Source organism: Trachurus japonicus, chromosome 8, assembly GCF_045865225.1.
Source record: "Trachurus japonicus isolate A0001 chromosome 8, Traja_1.0".
NCBI lineage: Eukaryota > Metazoa > Chordata > Actinopteri > Carangiformes > Carangidae > Trachurus > Trachurus japonicus.
This window is the reverse complement of record NC_140914.1, coordinates 33,373,012-33,392,780: the sequence shown is the minus strand read 5'-3', so window position 1 is coordinate 33,392,780 and position 19,769 is coordinate 33,373,012. Positions and strand designations below refer to the sequence as shown.

Genomic DNA, 19,769 nt, shown 5'->3' with positions numbered 1-19,769 from the left:
TGCTGAATCGTAATCGAATCGTGAGGGCAGTGCCAATGCACACCCCTATTGTCCATATAATGATTGTCAATGGATACCAACTTTCTTTGTCCAAAAAGACACACCAAAAAACATCCAAATACCTCCATACTGCTCGTCTGTAATGTCCCTCTTGTATTGAAGCCCTGACATGAGAAATTGTTCCGCCGGTCAGTGCAAATCACGAGAGATTTGTACTGACACAGGAAGAGCAGTGAACCGAGACACTGGGAGCTTACGCTACAAACAAGCTTAAAATATAGACTTATTTTATTTTTTTCGGAACAATTTCTCATGTTGGGGCTTCAATATAAGACGGACATTACAGACGAGCAGTATGGAGGTATTTGGATGTTTTTTGGTGTGTCTTTTTGGACGAAGAAAGGAACGGAACGGAAATTCTCACAGCTCTTAGTCGACATGAGGGTGAGTAGATGAGTGAAATTTGAATTTTGGGTGAACTATCCCTTTAATTCCTCACCCGAGAACGTTGCTCATGTGTTTGAAGTATCCCAGCAGTGTTGAAACTAAACACAGAAGTCTACCTCCATTTCAAACAGCCCAAAACCTTCACTTCTCACCCCATCCACGTCTTCCCTCCCCACCCACACTGGCCCTGCCCCCCCCCCCCCGCCCCTCCCATCAGTGGCTCAGCGCTCAGCTGCTGACGATGTGTCCAGCCCAGGTCTCGTGTTTGGTTCCTGGGTTGAGGTGGGTTATGGTCACCTCCACCGCCTGGATCTTCTCGTGTTTGGGTGGGATGGAGCAAACCTTGTAGCTCATCTCGTCGCCTTCCACGGGCACGTACTCGCCCTCGATGCTGGGGGAGAGGGGAACAGAAACTATGAAGTCGTGCAGGTTCAACTTGTGCTTGATCCTACATGCAGATACGTAAGAAAACCCTTCACCGCCATTAAACATACTGACAGACAACACACTGTTTTGTTTAGGCTGAGAAATATTGCTGCAATAACAACACACATCAAGAACTAATGCAAGTCCACACTTAGTAGAATCAAAGCTGCTCCATATGGTTTTTGTTGTTTATGTGCATTTTGGCAAAGTGTCTATTTGACACACCCAAGGGCCATGTGACCTAAAGATAAAGTGTGTAAAGCACTTGCAGATGAAAATAAAACAGTTTTTTTTTCACTTCCAAAAGAAGCCTTTGCAAACCAGCGGCACAAAGCAGCTAAAATTAAAACAACACTCTCTGACAGAGTTATTTCTTACTGTCACCATTCCCTCTCTATAACCTGTACTGGTTAAACAGAGCTGTCTTCATGATGTCATTCAAATGGTTCTGTGATCCCTTGTTTAAGGTTCTTTTGCAAATTATAAAAACAGATGAAAAAGTGGCTAAAAAACACATTTTTGTAGATAACCCTGTCCACAGCAGCCCAGTCTCTTAGTAGTGAGCTGATCTGAATCTACTGCAAGTAACACACTGCCTCTGAAGGAAGAGTCCAAGAATGAGCTCCGTATCAAACACCTCAAACTATCACTTTAACTAGGCCTGTCACAATTATTACATAATTGCCTGATCGCAATTATTTGAGCTGATCGCAATCATTTAGCATAATGGTTAAAACCATTTCTATTCATCTGTGTAAAAACAGCTGGATGAAACTAACAGAAATGACACATGTCCATCACTAGTTCCTTGCTGTTTTCCACTGTTTGAGGTTTGACTGGTCCTCTTTCAATGACACCATCACATTGCGCCTCTTTCCGCTGCAATGGTTTAATGGCACATGAGTGGAGCGCCACAAACTGTCTATCTTTTTCGATGAGCATCTATTGACATTAGCATCATAGATTTAGTTACAAAGCCTAAAGTCAAACAGAAATGTCATTTTTATTCACATGTTCCAATGTTTAATGCCAAAAAATGTATTTTCTTCTTCATTATGATTAAACTAAGTTTCGGCTCATACAATAATAGTGGCATAAAATGATTTAAAAAAAAAGACAATTAAATTATTTATCCAAACTTGAGGCCCTCTACTTAACAAATACAGTTTCATCACAGTCTCAGTGTAGAGGAACGTGTTAATGAACAGAATCTATGATTATGCTTCAGCTGTGTGACAGTAGGAGCTGTGTGTGGTCAGAAAGTGCCAGTGTGGATGAATGTCACTCACATTCATACGTGCAGTTTTTTAGTTTTCTGAATCAGTGTTGACTATTATAACCACTTAAAATGAACTCTTCAATGTAACATAGGAAGTCAAGTTGCATTTGACTTAGAATACAAACAACGCACATGCACGCACTGTAGTAGCTGCAAGAGTGGTGTAGGAGGACTAAAGAATATCTGATGACCTTCACCGTTGTGCCTTTGTTATCTCCCACTGGCATAAAAGCAGTGTATGCACACACATACACACACACACACACACACACACACACACACACACACACACACACACACACACACACACACACACACACACACACACACACACACACACACACACACACACACACACACACACACACACACACACACACACACACGTTAACACCTACGTAGAGCAGAAACACAGCGGCAGTGGCACAATGTAAACTGCTCAACAGGATACAATAACATGGTTTCGGCTTCTCTCTTCCTTCCTGAGAGAATCTGTTTGAATCATTCCTCACCAAGCGGAAGCTCTGGGTGTGTGTAGGTGTGGGTATCTCACACAGAGAACCTACTATGGTTTGATCACACAGCCATTAAAACCAAAGTAACACATTATACACTGGCCGTCCCAAAAAAAAAAGTCACCACTTGGATTTAACTAAGCTAATAGGTCAGAGCCTCCCATTGAATAATTACTGTATGGATGATTATGTTTATGTTGGCAACAATTTATTTAACCCTTATTTAACTGATGCAGTCTCATTTCTTAAACAGCCATGTTGGAAGACACATCCTGTGGTCGTGGAGAAGATGTTCATCTGTTTCAGAAGGGTCAAATTACTGGTATCAAGCAAATACAACATCTAAGGAGATCACTGAGACTAAAATTGGGTTAAAGGGCATTTCTAGTCATAATCAATGTTTACCTCAGATATCAGGTCACCGATGATCAGTTCATTTCATACCATCCATACTCCCAACTGCAGTGTGTTGACGTTTATATTTGTTTTTGTTCAAGAATCTATCGTTTTTTCAATGTTCATTAATGGGCTCCGGACTAATTTTAAAATTAAAATTAAATAAAATCAAAATTGGGACTTACCACGGCTTCCACATTGTTCTCTGAGAACAAACGCCTGAGACGCTGTGTCTCAAATTCAGCGGCTGCAGCCTTCAGTCCCTCTACTGCTGTGTTCTCTGACCCGGGAAGGAACAATGCGGAAGCCGTGGTAAGTCCGAATTTTGATTTTATTAAATTTTTTAGAACGGCGGAGCAGAGCCGCGAGCTGCTCAGAGCTACGCTACGGAGGCTAATGGAATTTCTTGGTTTCCCTCATAAAACTCATCAAATACACAATCCAACAACTCCACAACGCTCTGGTGGACAAGTTGTGACCTGCACATTCACCACGCTATGAGATAATAACAGAACGTTACCAGACAGAGTTGTTTTAGAGGCAAATACAGAGACTGCTTGATGAAAAACTGCCCTCAACGGGAACACTCATCAGCGGTTTTACATGAATTTCCCTCTAAAACAACTCTGTCTGGTAACGTTCTGTTATTATCTCATAGCGTGGTGAATGTGCAGGTCACAACTTGTCCACCAGAGCGTTGTGGAGTTGTTGGATTGTGTATTTGATGAGTTTGATGAGGGAAACCAAGAAATCCCATTAGCCTCCGTAGTGTAGCTCTGAGCAGCTCACGGCTCTGCTCCGCCGTTCTAAAAATAGCTTGCACCGACAAATAAAGGTAACGAACCTACTGCTATGACTATAGGGATTATGGCAATGGGCCAATTTGCCAGAATGTTGAACTATCCCTTTAACCCCATTGAGAATCTTTGAAAAATGAATGCAACTCCGGATGGAAATAAATGTTGTGACATTGCAGAAGGTCATGGAAACGACACCACAGCAAATACGTACATGCTGTAATCAAAGCTAAAGGTGGCCCAACGAAATATTAGAGTGTGTGACTTTTTTTTGGGGGGGGGATGGGCAGTGTTTATCCACCCTCTGGACATTAGAAAGCACACACTCTTCAACATGCTAACCTCTCTGGAAACATCACGTTACACACACACACACGCACACTCACTCTGAGATGTGGACAAAGATGTCGCTGCCTCCGTCTGATGGCGTGATAAATCCGTGGCCTTTGGAGCGGGAAAAATATTTACACACACCACTAAACACTGGACCCTCAGCAGCACGGGCCGTCCTGCAGAGAGAGGGAAATAAAGGGAGAGAGACAGAAGAATGAGGTTGATGAGATAAAAGTACATCAGCAACAACACAACACTTACTGAAAACAGGCCATCTTGTTATGTAGCTGTTTTGTTATGATCCAAACATCTTCAGTGCAATTTAAATGGCAACAGCTTTCATTGGAACGGACATTTTGAGACATTCCTGCTTGCTGACAAATTTAAATCCAATAGTCACACTCCTTCTAGCTCTGTTTTCATTCACAACTGGGGTTTATCAGGGAGGGACACTCTGAAAACAGCTGCCTGATACTGATAATGAGTGTTGATGAGAGAGTTGTGGTCCGAAGAACCAAAACAAGAAGCTAAAATATCTGGAATCAAAGTGAAATCTGATCTGAAAGTTAAAGTACCATTGAATGCAGCTTTAAAGAAGTAATAAAAAGTGTCTGACGATATGAACCTTTGCCTGCATTTGTCATTATGTGTATAACAGTGTCTGTGTTTGCCTCCCTTGGCTGACAGGCTTTTGTCTCCTGCAATTACACTGACTCCACGCATGCCTGGCTCTCCGTCAGTCCTGTGTGTGCAGTTTGCTTTGCAGGAACGGTCTTTGGACTTCAAATCAACAGCTTCTGCTGAAAAAAAGCCATAAAAGTCACGAGGACTGAAAAGTCTTCAGAATAATATAATGTGAATTACATTATTCCACTGTACCATCCCCCTGTGTTTACTATGAGAGCCAGTAAATCTGCATTACAACCTTAACTTAGGCGAGACACCCCAGGCAAAAACACAGTTTTTTCATGCACTGATCAATTTTGAGATTTTTGGCTATTTTTCTTCCTTAACATGTATTCTTTCATAAAAATCAAACGAAATGGTAGAAAATCCACATTAAGGTGGTTATTTTACTTCATTTTGCCTCTTTTCAGAGCCTGATTTATACAACGTTTTATTCCTAAAAACATGGCGAAATTGGATTTTTTAGGGCTGGTGACAGTATTTTCTTTACAAAGTAATAAAAAGAGATATCCAAAATCCCCTCTGTAAAAACTTCTGACTCTAATATGTCAACAAAATGAAACAAGAATTTTGAAAGAGGCTTTATCCATTTTTCAGATTTCGAGTCTGGAAATGTATGTAAATTAGCCAAGGGGGCAGTTGTCGGTCTGAGGAGTGAAGCTCACTTCCGCGTTCAAAAAACTGCAATCCCCTCGGCTGTCGCTGGGGGCTGGCTCCAGAAGGGAGCAACTCCAATTGAGCCCCATGTTAAAATAGCCGATTTTACAGCTTAAAAAAACATATTTACAGCCTGGTACATTTCATTTTTTTGGTCTCAACCGATAGTTTCTACCCCCGCACACACTCTGAGGGGGGTGAATTTTTTTTAAACTCTACCGTTTTACTGTTATTAGGTTTAAAGTTCTGGCCAATTAGGGCGCAGAACCGTTGAGTGACAGGTCCGGCGACCGCTGCTACGAGGCCAGTGGGCGGGCCCTCGGCCGGCCAACGGCCGCACCTCTCCAAATATGGCAAGTAGAATTCAACATGGCGCGGCTCAAACCCCCGTAGTAGCGGCACAAAACAGACTCCCCCAAACCAATGGGTGACGTCACGGACGCTACGTCCATTCTTTTTACAGTCTATGAAATTAGCGCATATTTCATCAGATATTGCCTCATTTACATATTTAAACCTAAAATTTGACAAAACTTGTAATACAAAAAATATTAACGTCAGTGATAAACTTGGGAAGTTTCATGGTGATATCTGTTATTTAAATTTTTTACCCTATTCACCTGGGGTGTCTCCCCTTAACGTTGCTGCTATGTGTCAATGGTAAATTGTGTGTGTGTGTGTGTGTTCTCACGCTGAGCAGGTCCTGGTCCTGCGTGTGGGCAGAGGGCTGGGGATGAGGTAGCCTCTCATGGGGGAAGGTGAGCGGTCTCTGTGTCTGCAGACTGGAGGCTGCAGGGACTCTGATGGGACAGAGAAAGGTGTCACTTCATGGAGAATAACACAGAACACATGTTACCTCTATCAGACAGAGATGAGCTCATACACACTGGACATGATCATCTTCTGAAATGCAGCATCTGATCCAGTGTTCAGTTCAGTTCAGCTTATTCGATTAGCATTTTATCTCCCCCCCTTCTCAACAGATGGAATTCACTTAATACACACAAATACAAAATACAATGAGGAGTGCTAATGGAAAAGGTGTAGGCTGAAGCTCATGCTTATTATGCCTACCCTTTAAGTGTTTAATCTTGTTGATTTTAGGGTAAGAAGAAAACTATACACGACTGTTGCTGCTTCACGTTATGAGCATTAATCTGACCAAACAGCCTGGCTTTATTGTGGAGGAGTCAAACACATGTGGCCTCGCTTATGGAAAAACATTCACATTATGAAAATCCAGACTGAGGCTGCTCACTTAGCTTGGAAAAGTCCCAATCCTTTTAGGTCGCTTTCACACCTGAAAGTCCGGACCACGGTCCGGACCAGAGGGAAGAAATGATACATTGTTGCAATTAAGTTTTGGTCCGGTCTGTGTTCATACTGTCCCTTGTCAAAACGCACCTTTTTTGTAAACAAATGACACGTGGTCTACAGGTCGTTCAGCTATTGGTCAGAAAATTTGTGAGGGAAAATCACTTTCATCATGTCATTTTTTTCCTATTCATCAACAATGGGGAGCAGCAGCTTTGACAGTTCTCCTTTGCAAGGAGACTGTGGCAGGCTTTCACCGCGCCCTGCTGTCCTGCAAGCACACACACTCTCTCTCTCTCTCTCTCTCTCTCTGTGTACGGCAATAACGGAGAAAGAGTGCTATGCGGACATGAATGAATGAAACGATATTGCGTTGGTCGAGCCAAAAGCTGAAAAATCTATTCGTGGTTGACGCAATTTATTATGGGAAACACTGCTGTTTTGGTTTGCTTCCTGTATTTGGTCCTATTAAAAGTCTGATTACGTTCTCACCTGAAGTGAACCGGACCATGGTTCACTTCGAACCGGACCGAGTCCTGACTTTTTTGGGGGACCATGGTCCGCTTGTTTGGTCCGACAAAAGTCCGGACCGTGGTCCGGGGGAGTGTTCACACCTGAAATTTTGGTTCGGACCAAACTGAAAAGTCCTAAAGTCCGGAACAAACGAGGCTAGTGTGAAAGCTCTCCATTACTGGATTCATAAGTGGTGGTTTCTAATATACTATTATGGTTCTCATACACCCACATGTTTCAAACACACACTCCAATTCATAATGAAGACGTTTCAAACTCAGTCCTGGTTTCTAATCCAAATCAGCAGACAATATTGTTGTGGCACCGAGAGCCACAGAATCCATGCAAACGAGAGCAAATTCAGAAAACATTTCCATCCATTTGAGATCCTGCAATAGACACAACACAATCACACGCACAAAGTAGCACAGATGGTAAAGGTGGCTGAAGAATAGCTGAACCTGACTGGGATGCACTTGCTAAATCAAAATGCCCTCATTTTATTTTGCAGCAAAAATTGGGGGTGTGCAAATAGATTTTTAATCTACTTTACTTGTGCATGTGCAACTAGTAATTTTTATTTATTTTTTAACCGGTGAAACGTGCAAGGGACAACTCAAAGAATCTGGAATCTCTCATTACAGGTGACAGACGAATGTGTGTGAAGATCATGAATGAAAAGGAAATCATTCACTTCCTTGCACCCCTAAATTTCCTGCTTGCGCTCCTAAAATTATAAGTTAGGGGCCACTGTGCTCCTAGTAGTAGTTTTCTGGTGAGTTTCATGTGTGAATGAACTAATATAAAATACAAATGTGTTTCAGTCTTGGGAGTTAAAATGTGGAATAAGCTCAGTGATGAGTTGAAGACATGTAGTTCTTTGTTGAGTTTTAAGAAAGCATTGAAATGTAAAATAATGAAAAAATATAAAAATACAGTAATGATTACTTTCATCTTATTATTTTGGACTGTTGACATTCTAGGTAATTTAATTTCATAGAGTGTAAAGGATAGGCAAATATAAGCCTTGGGCTTCAGCCTATTCCCTTTTCGGTCACTGTATGATATTTTCTTTTGTGTGTGTGTGTGTGTGTATGGTTGCAATTGTGTATAATATGTGCTGGTAAATTGTTCACACAGAATGGTTGATTTTGATGTTGGTGTTGTATGACCAAAACCAGGCTGAAACTTGTGCACACCGGCACGGACGGACAGGTGCATAGGAGAAGACCAGGGGCCTCATGTATCAATACTTGCGTGGATTTCATACTGAAACATGGCGTACGCCAGAATCCAGAAACGGTCGTACGCACAAAGAAAATCTGATGTATCAAAGTGTGCGTACGCATGGATCCAAGCACTTTTCCTTTGTACATCCCAATCAACGTGGAATTGAGCGCACATGTAGAAGTGCCGAACTCCTCCCTGTCCACGCCGCCATTTAAATATGCAAATCAATGTAAATAATGCCTGCACCAAAGATTCCCTTCTCTTTACGGTCAGATAACACCATGAAAAACTGTGAGGAAGAGCAATTTAACCAAATTTGAGTTGACGGTGCTCCTCGATAAAGTTGAGCTGTGTAAACATCTTTCTTTTTTTTCTTTTTTTGCCGTCCTCCGGCACCATCACAAAGGGGGTGGGAGAGCGTGTGTGTTATATAAAGGTGAATGTGACGCGGGCGACCGCTGTCATCCCAAATGAAAGCAGACAATGTACTCGATAATTAAATTATGTGAAATGGATTTATGATTGTCATTTGCCTTTTTTTATACACAGATCGCGTAGTAAATAAATGCAGAAGTGTGCCAGGGAGGCTGATAAAGACACATGTCCAACTTTACGCATGTGTTTATTGACATTAAGTACTTCACACAGCGTGTGTAGTTTAACCAGCAAAAAAAGAAAGTCACTGACAGTGTGATATCTGGGCGGACATGCTCAGTGTGCATCGGGGGTTATAGGACAATTAAACAAATACATTTACTTTGCAGTGCCAGCCTGTAATCTGTTCCCAACTATGCTGAATGAATGAATCGTGCGCTGAACCAGCCATCTCGCTTCAATGTTTGTTAATATGTGATGCATCTGTACATTCACTTCGCACTGCAGCATCTGCAATATCTTAAAACTAAAGCTGACGGTACCACTTTGCGCGTGCTTTTATATCCACCTATCTAATTGCAACATGTGGATGGGTTGTTCATAAATGTGTCTCTGATGTGCACATTACTCAGAGGACTAATTGTTTTCACATTATTAACAGTTTCCCAGCTTCACCTCTAAGTGTTGCCAAAGGAACAATAGCTGTAGAAACGTGCGTACGCCAGCTATGGAGTTGGCGTGGGCCACCGCACTTTTCCACGGTCATTTCACTTTTGATACATCTGAACGTTGGCGTGGAAAATGACGTACGCCACTTTTTTGTGCGTACGCAACATTGATACATGAGGCCCCAGGTGGTCGAGTAACGTGAGAAAAAGCTCCCGCACACTGTCATCACTTGCAGAGGTTTTATTGAGCAACGTGGTTGCTCAATAAAACCTCGTAAAAACGTGGTTGCTCAATAAAACCTCTGCAAGTGATGACAGTGTGCGGGAGCTTTTTCTCACAGCGTTGTATGACTGAAATAAACAAATTTCAATTCAATTCAATTCAATTCAATGTCATGGACATGGATGTATTATAACACATTGATGGTCAATGTCAACTTCCTGTCTTTACCGCTTGACACTGCAGAGCGTGTGGATCCTGCAGAGGGCAGCGGAGGAGTCCGAGGTCGTGACCCCTGGATGGGCGTGGCCTGAGAGGACATCACGTGGGCGTCTGCGTCAAACGGCGGGGAGGACATTTTGGGGGAGGGGTCCCTCGGCAGAGGTTGAAACACCTGAGGACAACAGGACAGGAAAAAAGACAGTTTGTATGGAAGCAGATATCTGTATAGGTTCAGTCTTACTCTCCAAGCGTCTTTTAAAACCATGTTTTCCTCCCTCAGTCATGAACGGCACCTCCCCAAAAACAGAAACAACAACGAATCAATGACCCGCCGGTGGCATTCACAGAACTCATGTTACTGTGGCAACAACAATTTGCAGAAAAAAGGCAGACACCGCTGTGACCTTACGGGGACGGTGGAGGAGAACAGTCACTTTATTCACCTCGCCACGGGTCTTACATCATCGGTCATTACATCAGCAGCGTTGTCAGCCAATTAGAGAGCAGCAGAAAAGAAAACCTCCATTGATTTATCTTTTCCATTATTGGCTTATTGTGAAAAGAAGGTTACAGGGAGAAAAAAGAGGAGAGTGAGGGGGTGGGGGGTTGGTTAGGTCAGACAGCTCCAGGACGATGGCAGAAGAGGACGGAGACCATTTTCCAGGTTCCAACAAACAGGATTTCCGACTTCTACAAGGTTGAAAATGTAAGACCAAATGTAGCTGATCAGTGTTTGGGAAATAAATGTTTAAAGGTACATTGTGTAAGAATGACTCCCATCTAGCGGTGCGGTTGTAGATCGCAAGCAACTCAGTCGTATTTTTCATGCTGCATTCACGTGAAATTGGGCAGACGGCAGACGGACAACAGCCGCTGCACGTAACGGCATAAACAAGCCTCTATGTAAACAAGTGGTCCGTGGCACTGAATGCTGCATTCAGGTGCAGTCCTCACAGTCCTCACTGCGTTACCGCGGTGACTTTTCACAGACGCCACCTCGACCTGAGCCGACAGCTCCGGTGTCTCCACTGAGTTTCCGTGGTTTCCTACTGTCACGCTGCCACTGAGCGTAAAAACATGGCGACACCACATGGCAGCCAGCACCGAGCTTACCCGCTCCATGTAGATATGAATGATATGAATGGCTAATTCAGAGCTGAAAGGAACACTTCAGTTTGTTGATGGGGGGGATTACTGATGAATGAAAAACGTACTTTTGAATGAAATAATCGATTTTCGTGATTAGATAACAGGAGAACTTACACAATGTACCTTTAAGGCTTCAGCGTTGAATGATTTTATATCAGCAATCGATCACAGAGCAAATGACAGCAGAACTTTGACTGTTTTGGTGATCGGCCTGCTGAGGCTTGTTGCCGGCGGCAGCAGGCGCCGTTTGTCAGCCAGTAAAGATCTGATAAACTGGCTCCACACTTCCTCCCCAGCACCAAAGGGCAGACAAACAAACCTGGGTGACTTGCTGCTTTGTGGCTCAAGGGAAGCTGGTAAAAACCATGTAGTCTAGTCTTCCTGTCCCCAAGTAACTAAAAATCAATGAGTGCAGCAGGACATAGTACGGTTTGTACAGACAGGTTGTATCCAGCCTGTTTTGCTTGGTTGGTGACCATCCACTGTGCGTTGTGGGATACTATGTCCACTATACACGGTATAATAACTGTCAACATAAGCCGTTTTCCCACTAAAATTAGCGGGTCGACGCAGGTTTTTTAAACGCGCGTCGACCCGCTAACAATCGGCATTCGGCCCCTTTCCCACTGACCAAAATAAGCCGAGTCTGACCCCCCACGGGGGGATCAGACAGAGCAACCATGTTGCCCCGCTCTCATCCGCGGTGCGAGTCACGCCTGGGATCCGTTCGTTGCGTCCACCGCGACGCGGCTGTCTGTTCATTTTCTATGGGACGCGTCAAACCGTTAATGACGCGCCCTCAAAGCATTCTGGGTAGGTGGCGCGTCCGTTCGAGCAGTTGCCGCGCGTCCAAAAGTTGACCGCAGCTCAACTTTATGCAAATGATCCGTCCGACGCAGGGTCACTGTCCAATGGGGAGCGAGATAGAAAACAGCTCGGGGGGGCGGAAGTCTGCTTGTCCACTGTCTGTGCCTCTCAGTTAACTCGCCGATCTGTGTTCCCACCTACCGAAGCGTCCGTTTTTTCAGAGGCGTCGTGTCCGGCAAGAAATCACATTGACGCCAGTGGATCCCAGGCGTCATGCCACAGCCGCCTGCCGCGGGGGTCTGTCGGCCGAGGCAGACGAGGCGTCTGGCCGACCTGCGGAGCACCAGGACCGCGGAGGACAGCAAGTCTGCCGCGGCCATATGACGGTTCTTCTGCGGCACAACACGTCAGTTAAACAGACTGTTGTTGTTTCTTTTCTTTTTTTTCAATCGTTTTCGGTCAGTGTTCTTTGATCTTTTGATCCCAGTCTGGAATGAGAGCAGAGCGGAGCAGAGCTTTGTTTTGGTACGTGATAAGAGACGCGACCGGCGCGATGACGTGGCGTCACGTAACGTTCAGTGTCATCACGTAAATTAGCGGGTTGACGCGGGTCTGGCGTTCCCACTGCAAGCCGATCGGAGCCGAGCCGATTAAAGGCGATTTTAACCTGCGTTGCTTGCCGAGTCGTTTGACGCCTGGGATCCACTGGCGTCAATGCGATTTCTCGCCGGACGCGACGCCTCCAAAAAAACGGACGCTTCGGTAGGCGGGAACACAGATCGGCGAGTTAACGGACAGTGGACAAACAGACCCCCGCCCCCCCCCCCGAGCTGTTCTCTATCTCGCTCCCCATTGGACAGTGACCCTGCGTCGGACGGATTCATTTGCATAAAGTTGAGCTGCGGTCAACTTTTGGACGCGCCGCAACTGCTCGAACGGACGCGCCGCCTACCCAGAATGCTTTGCGGGCGCGTCATTAACGGTTTGACGCGTCCCATAGAAAATGAACAGGCAGCCGTGTCGCGGCGGACGCAACGAACGCCAGTGGATCCCAGGCTCAGTGCGCCTTTCCCACTGCCACCAAAAGCCGATTGTTAGCGGGTTTAAACGGGTTTTTTGGCCAGTGGGAAAGGGGTAATACAGTACCAGTCAAAGGTTTGGCCACACCTCATTCAATGGTCTTTCTTTATTTTTATTACTTTCTACATTGTAGATTCATAGCGGACACATCAAAACTATGAAGGAAACACATGGAGTTATGTAGTGAAAAAAAAGTGTTATCTGTGTTATGAAACTGATGACAGAATCAGAAGTGTTCAAACCTGTCAAAGCAAAAGACGGTTACTTGGAAAAATCTCATAGCCTACTATGAAAACACATTCTGCTTTGTTTAACATTTTGTTGTTTACTACATAATTCCATATGAGCTCTTTTATAGTTATAATGTCTTCAAGTTGAATCTACTGTATAATGTAGAAAGTAATAAAAATAAAGAAAAAACAATGAATGAGAGAATGTGTCCAAACTTCTGATTGGTAGCCTACTGTATGTTCAGACAGCACTATGAAATGGCCTACAAGAACACAGCCATTGTAATGTTTGTGATCCATTCATGTTTTTATGTAATTCCATCATTAAGTCATAATTCTGTCCAGTTATGATTATGATGGATGATGACATTCAAACCGGCTTCGGCTCTACTTTATATCTAGTGGTAGCTAGTAGGGGTGTAACGGTATATGTATTCGTCCTGTGTAGGGATGCAAACAATTAATCGACTATCGATTAATTGTCGATAAGAATTTAATCGATTAAATTAAATTACTTGCAATTAATCGTTCCTTTTCAATGGGAGTTTTACTGTGAAATGTAAACAAGCAAAGCCGACATAATGTAGCGGATCTCTGTGTAAACTTGTGCAGCGCACTGCAGGACACAAGGGAGAGAGGGAGAGGAGGTGAAAAGAGACAACACTGTTACCTGTTGTAGCTATACGGGACTCAGGCTGTACCATCGCTAACACACAGACGACCAGTGAGTAACGAGTCAAAAAGCCGCCGACACGGAGCTGCCTGAGGAGTTGTAATGCAGCCTGAACGCAGCTCAAACTGACCCGGTGCCTCAGCACGGCAACCAAGCTTTGATAAACACACCGGATCCGCGCTGGTTTACAGTATCCTGCCATAGTTTAGCCGGTCGCTACCGGAGCTTAATTTTTTTTTTTTTAAAAAGAAAAGAAAAAAAAGCGCTCGTTGCGGTGCCGCGGAGAACAGCGCGTGTGTCCACGCTGTGTTGGTTTATGTAACTTAAGGGGACAAATGAACCACATGTTTATTGTCATGCATTGCTGATGGGCATTGTTTCTCAATAAATTAGAAAACCCTTTCCTATCATTCCCCTTTTCCGTGCGTGGTTGAAGGAGACTGACTCGCATCCACGCTCCCACTCCTCCTGTGCCGAAATGTCACCTTAAGTCACATAAACCAGTACGGGTGTGTGGACACAACCACCTACTGTATATTGTTGTCAGCACCTCATCACCGCTGGTGTTTAAAGGCTCCGTTCTTTCTGCAGTCAGGTTAATGCGCACATCCACCGTGTTGGTAAACAAATAATCCCTCTATATCAACGGAGGCAGCCGTGCTTGATCAGCTTGGGTTGGAGGTGGTGTGAGTGCGGGCCAGCGGGGGAGAGGGGGGCATTCGGGCTTCAGCGCGGTACGGAACAACTGGCCCTAGTGTGAGTGCGTCCTTATTTGTGGCCGCTGCCAGCGCCACACGGGCTTTGCCTTTCAGCAATCAAGCGCTGTTTTTGTCAATGTTAATAACAATAACAGCAACAGCTGTCGGCAGCTGAGATCGCTGTGCCGTCACCATAGAAATGCAAGACGCATTACGGCTCATTCGCAAAATACCTTTCAATGGAAACACTCGCAAATGGCAATTGCACTTTTTCGAAGTTTCAGAAATATCGCTTTTATTTTGCGAAAATCTGTAATGGAAACGCAGTGGTGTCTCTCATCTCATCTCATTATGATACTGTAGGACTTCAACCTCAGAGCTCTCTGTCCCAAATAACGTGCTACTTAAACATTTTCATTGTGCTGTGCTCTTAAAATAAATTAACAAATACTAGTGTAAAGTCCATAAGGAATGTTGATCTTAAATTTTCCCCTTAAATTTAGGTTCTCAGGAAAATCGCCGCTTATCAATTAATCGATCATCGATCGATAAGGTCTATCAACTATCGATTAATAAATTACTCGATAATTTGCATCCCTAGTCCTGTGCCGTCACGGTACGGGGGTCACGGTTCGGTGCACACAGTCACACGACGAATACGTCTGAATGAATATTAAAAAAAAAAAAAAAAAAGTCGAGTCCTCACTCGAATCCAGGTGGCGGTAATGAGCCTCGAAGCTGCCTGCAGCCGTCATAGCAGACAAAGAAGAGAAGTGATGAGAGAGTGAAGTTAGAGGAGGAGAGCTGTCTGCTTCATTCATGTCACTGTGGCTTCTCAATGAAACAAACGGCGGCGGCGGCGGCTCGCGACCATAATACATCCATGCTCGCAACTGGTCCACCGGACAAAGTCCGTCTGCGATGTTTCACGGATGCGCGCTGCGTCGCTAGAAACGCATTAAACACGTAGCGCAACCCGATATCAACCCGATATGTCAATCACTGGTGCAAGTAAAAAGACAAGTTGTGTGCAACAACTTATCCCGCTGCATTTAATTCTCTTGACATGAACACAGGCAGGTGAGGAGAAAAGGAGACCGCACACTATATATAATCAGACACATTTTGTCTGATGAAGGGCTGACGCCCGAAACGTGTGAGTGACATTAAACTGTCATGGGAGCTTTTAACTAGTGTGCGGTCTCCTTTTTTCCTTACCTGTGTCTTTCTTGGTGGTCCAGCACCTAGTCCTCAGTTTTTTGGGGGATGTGCGTGTAGCTGCCTAATATGTTTTATGAACACAGGCAGGACCAGAAACATCACCAAAGTAACTGCTAGTCTAATTTAACTGTGTAAACCAACATTGATGTCAGTTTATTGTTTTGTTTTTTTAATAATATTTTTTTTAATAATAATAATTTAATAATTCGAATAATAGTTGCCAGTTGTCAAGTGCACGTTTTTTTTCCTCTAGAATTAATGAATGGCATTATAACACTCCTAATGCACTTGTTTTATTTTGTATTCTTTTTTCTTTTAACTTTTATAACACAAGACAGATTTTAGTTTTACATTCAATTAGTGTCTGTTGTACCGAAACCGTACCGAACCGTGACCCCTGAACCGAGGTACGTACCGAACCGTGACTTTTGTGTACCGTTACACCCCTAGTAGCTAGTACATGTTGCTATGTTCACACAGCAAATATAGACAGTACATGTATATGTTAACACTCTACCTATACTTGACATTTCCTTGTTAGCATGCTGATGTTTTGCTTTGTGCCTCAGGCATAAAACAGAAGCTCTGTTGTTCCAACATTTACATGAGTCTGTTAGGATGAAACTACATTAAAGAAGATAGGAGCCAGTGGAGGGAGCTCCATAGCACTGAGAGATTTCAGCCAGTCAGTCATAACATCTCATCTGAAAACATTGTTTTGTTCTAAATCAACTCACTGTGCACTTCGTACACAACACCACATTTAAAGGGACAACAAGGAGTTTTGGAAAAGCGAAGTGTTTTCACACTACATTTATGAGCCTCCGCGCGCACCGTAAAATTCTTTGACCGGTGCAAGACAGACTCATGTTTTCATTCATCAAGAATTAAAGTCAGAGGTCCGAAGAGGATCAGATACCGTCGTAGTTCCGACCATAAATGGCGATTCGGCGGCGTTATTCTCATGACTCGCCGTGAAACCGAAAGTAAAGAAATGCTGGTCGGCTCGACCAGCATTTCAACCACCACTAATAATAACAAAATAACGATAGAGACAAAACGATATATCGAAAATGGGCCCATTAACAAGTGTGGGTAACGTAGATTCATCCACATTAACGTGAGACTTTTTTATAACCAATTAGAACACGGCTCTCTTGAATACTCGATTCTGATTGGTCAATCACCAATATTCTGCGGTGTTTATTTCTCGATAGACCACCGCTGAGCGGACCGTTGCTAGGGACTCCATAGCAACGGCCGACTCTGCATGTCTGGTCACGGCCGCTGTTTTGCTGAGCCTCCTCCCGTTCGTGCATTTGAAGCCTTTGATAATCAAACAGTGGATCGATGGATTACCATACACGTTACGTGTATTTTGTGTAGTCCTATCTGTCATAAACAAGAGATTATGGGGTGCGTTTGTGTCGCGGAGCTACAGAGAGGAGAGGAGCTGTGACACGGTCAGAGGTTCTGATGCAAGTTTACTTTTCAGCCACGATGTGGAAATAAGGAGCCTCCACTCTCCCTGTAACAGGTTACAAGTCGTTTATCTAACATCACTATTAGTCCGAAGCTATTTAATGACGGTAAAAATGAAACATAAAGTAAATATCCTGCATAGTTTCTCTTTTCTGTGCTGCGCTGGTCAGAGCGGCGTCCCGAGCAACGGTCTAATTTTACATGAATAAAATCTCTTTTTATCATTATTTTGTGTTACATTATTGAATGATTTAGTTGTAGGCCGTGTTCTAAGCGGGATAATGTATAGTTGGTCGGTTGTTATGGAGAAATAAACCCCTTCAGGTTGTATGGAACCCCTCCGCTTCGCATCGGGGTTCCATACAACCTGTCGGGGTTTATTTCTCCATAGAAACTCCTCGTTGTCCCTTTAACTGTTATTCTTGACAACCTTTAAAGGAATAGTTCAACATTTTGACAAATTGGGCCATTGCCATAATCCCTATAGTTTTAGGAGTAGGTTTGTTACCTTTAATTGTCGGTGCAAGCTATTTTTAGAACGGCGGAGCAGAGCTGTGAGCTGCTCAGAGCTATGCTACGGAGGCTAATGGGATTTCTTGGTTTCCCTCATCAAACTCATCAAATACACAATCCAACAACTCCACAACGCTCTGGTGGACAAGTTGTAAATGGTAAATGGACTTGCACTTATATAGCGCTATAGTCACTTGGACCACTCAAAGCGCTTTACACTGTTTCTTTTGCCGCATTCACCCTTTCACACACACATTCATACAGCACTGTTTTGCAGACAGGTTTTTTTTTTTTGGGGGGGGGGGGGCTAATCATTCTGATTCATCATTAATTTTGAGGCACATCTAGAGACTGCTTGATGAAAAACTGCCCCCAACGGTAACATGCATCAGCGGTTTTGCATGAATTTACTTAAAAAATAACTCTGTCTGGTAACGTTGTGTTATTATCTCATAGCGTGGTGAATGTGCAGGTCACAACTTGTCCACCAGAGCGTTGTGGAGTTGTTGGATTGTATATTTGATGAGTTTGATGTGGGAAACTAAGAAATTCCATGAGCCTCCGTAGCATAGCTCTGAGCAGCTTGCAGCTCTGCTCCGCCGTTCTAAAAATAGCTTGCACCGACAAATAAAGGTAACAAATCTACTGCTATGACTATGACGAATCACCTTGTTGTTTACAACTACTTCCGGGTAGAAAACCAGCATGAGAACAATAGTGACGGACGAGAGTTTCGCTAGGCTATATCTAATTTTTCATGTTACTATCGGCGTTTAGACTAATCTGATGTTTGTAAAGTCTATAAAACCAGTGATTGGACAAACATTACTATTTATGTGTGCACATTTTTGTAATTAGTCATGGTTATCAGAGATTAGCTGGGCTAACGGTTAGCCACCTGTTTAACTCAGTGACTCAATAAACGGTCCATGAAAAAATATTTTCTCCAGCGGGTATCTTAGTTACAACATGACTGAGCTAACTGGAGTAGTTTCATGTCGTGTCCGACAACGGAAGGGTTTTAACAGCTGACGTCCTGGTGTTAGCTTAGCTACCGCCGTTAGCTTAGCTACGGCCATTAGCTGTCCCTGTCAGCTGTAGCCTATGCTTTCTAGACACCGTGATTCCCCCAAACTGAATAAACACATAGCAACACAAAACACACACACAGAAATATTAATGTTTCTTCAATCATTTCAGATTTGTCTAAACGGTGATAGGGCGTGAAAAATATGATATATAGCTAAACTCTCTTTCGTTACTATTGATCTCATTCAAATTATGTGCTGGTTTTCTACCCGGAAGTAGAATGTAAACAACAAGGCGATTCGGTCTATAGGGATTATGGCAATGGGCCAATTTTCCAAAATGTTGAACTATCCCTTTAAACCATCTGCTGTCAGACTATGGGACTATAAGAATAAAACTATAAAGGTGATAAGTCGACATGGTTTACAAAGACTATTTTCTGGAAGAGAAATGGTGTTACTGCAGGCAGGACTCAGGTGATGATCAGAACTCAGCTAACACTCAAAATCAATCAAAAGGCAACAAATATATCAATGTTTTGTGTTGGTTGTGATAAACGATCTAACTCTGTGCGATCTGCTTTTTTTACTGGACAAGTAACAGCGATGGCAATTGAAGGGAGGGACACCAGGCACTGATATCTTTCACTGTAGACAAACAATAAGGAGATAACACAACCAGAGTCCTCTCACCACACTTCATGTGCAGATTCACAGGCGAGTGCCCACTCGGAGCCGGCCTCTTATCTCTGGCTGAGAGTTTTCAAAGCTACATGTGTGGATATTTGTCCAGGAAGGTTTGTTCAGTA

At 43.6% G+C, this 19,769-nt stretch overlaps 1 protein-coding gene across 1 annotated transcript in view; it reads right to left on the bottom strand.

The window, feature by feature from the left end:
• Nucleotides 1-494: 494 nt before the first annotated feature.
• Nucleotides 495-19,769, bottom strand: part of carhsp1 (calcium regulated heat stable protein 1) — a 154,959-nt gene continuing 135,684 nt past the window's right edge. Inside the window, exons 2-5 of the mRNA XM_085785243.1 lie at nucleotides 10,089-10,251; nucleotides 6,229-6,337; nucleotides 4,247-4,369; nucleotides 495-838 (exon numbers count right to left, since the gene is read on the bottom strand). Of these exons, the coding sequence (XP_085641369.1) occupies nucleotides 676-838; nucleotides 4,247-4,369; nucleotides 6,229-6,337; nucleotides 10,089-10,215 (522 nt within the window). The 5' untranslated portion in view covers nucleotides 10,216-10,251 and the 3' untranslated portion in view covers nucleotides 495-675. The remainder of the gene's footprint in view (nucleotides 839-4,246; nucleotides 4,370-6,228; nucleotides 6,338-10,088; nucleotides 10,252-19,769) is intronic.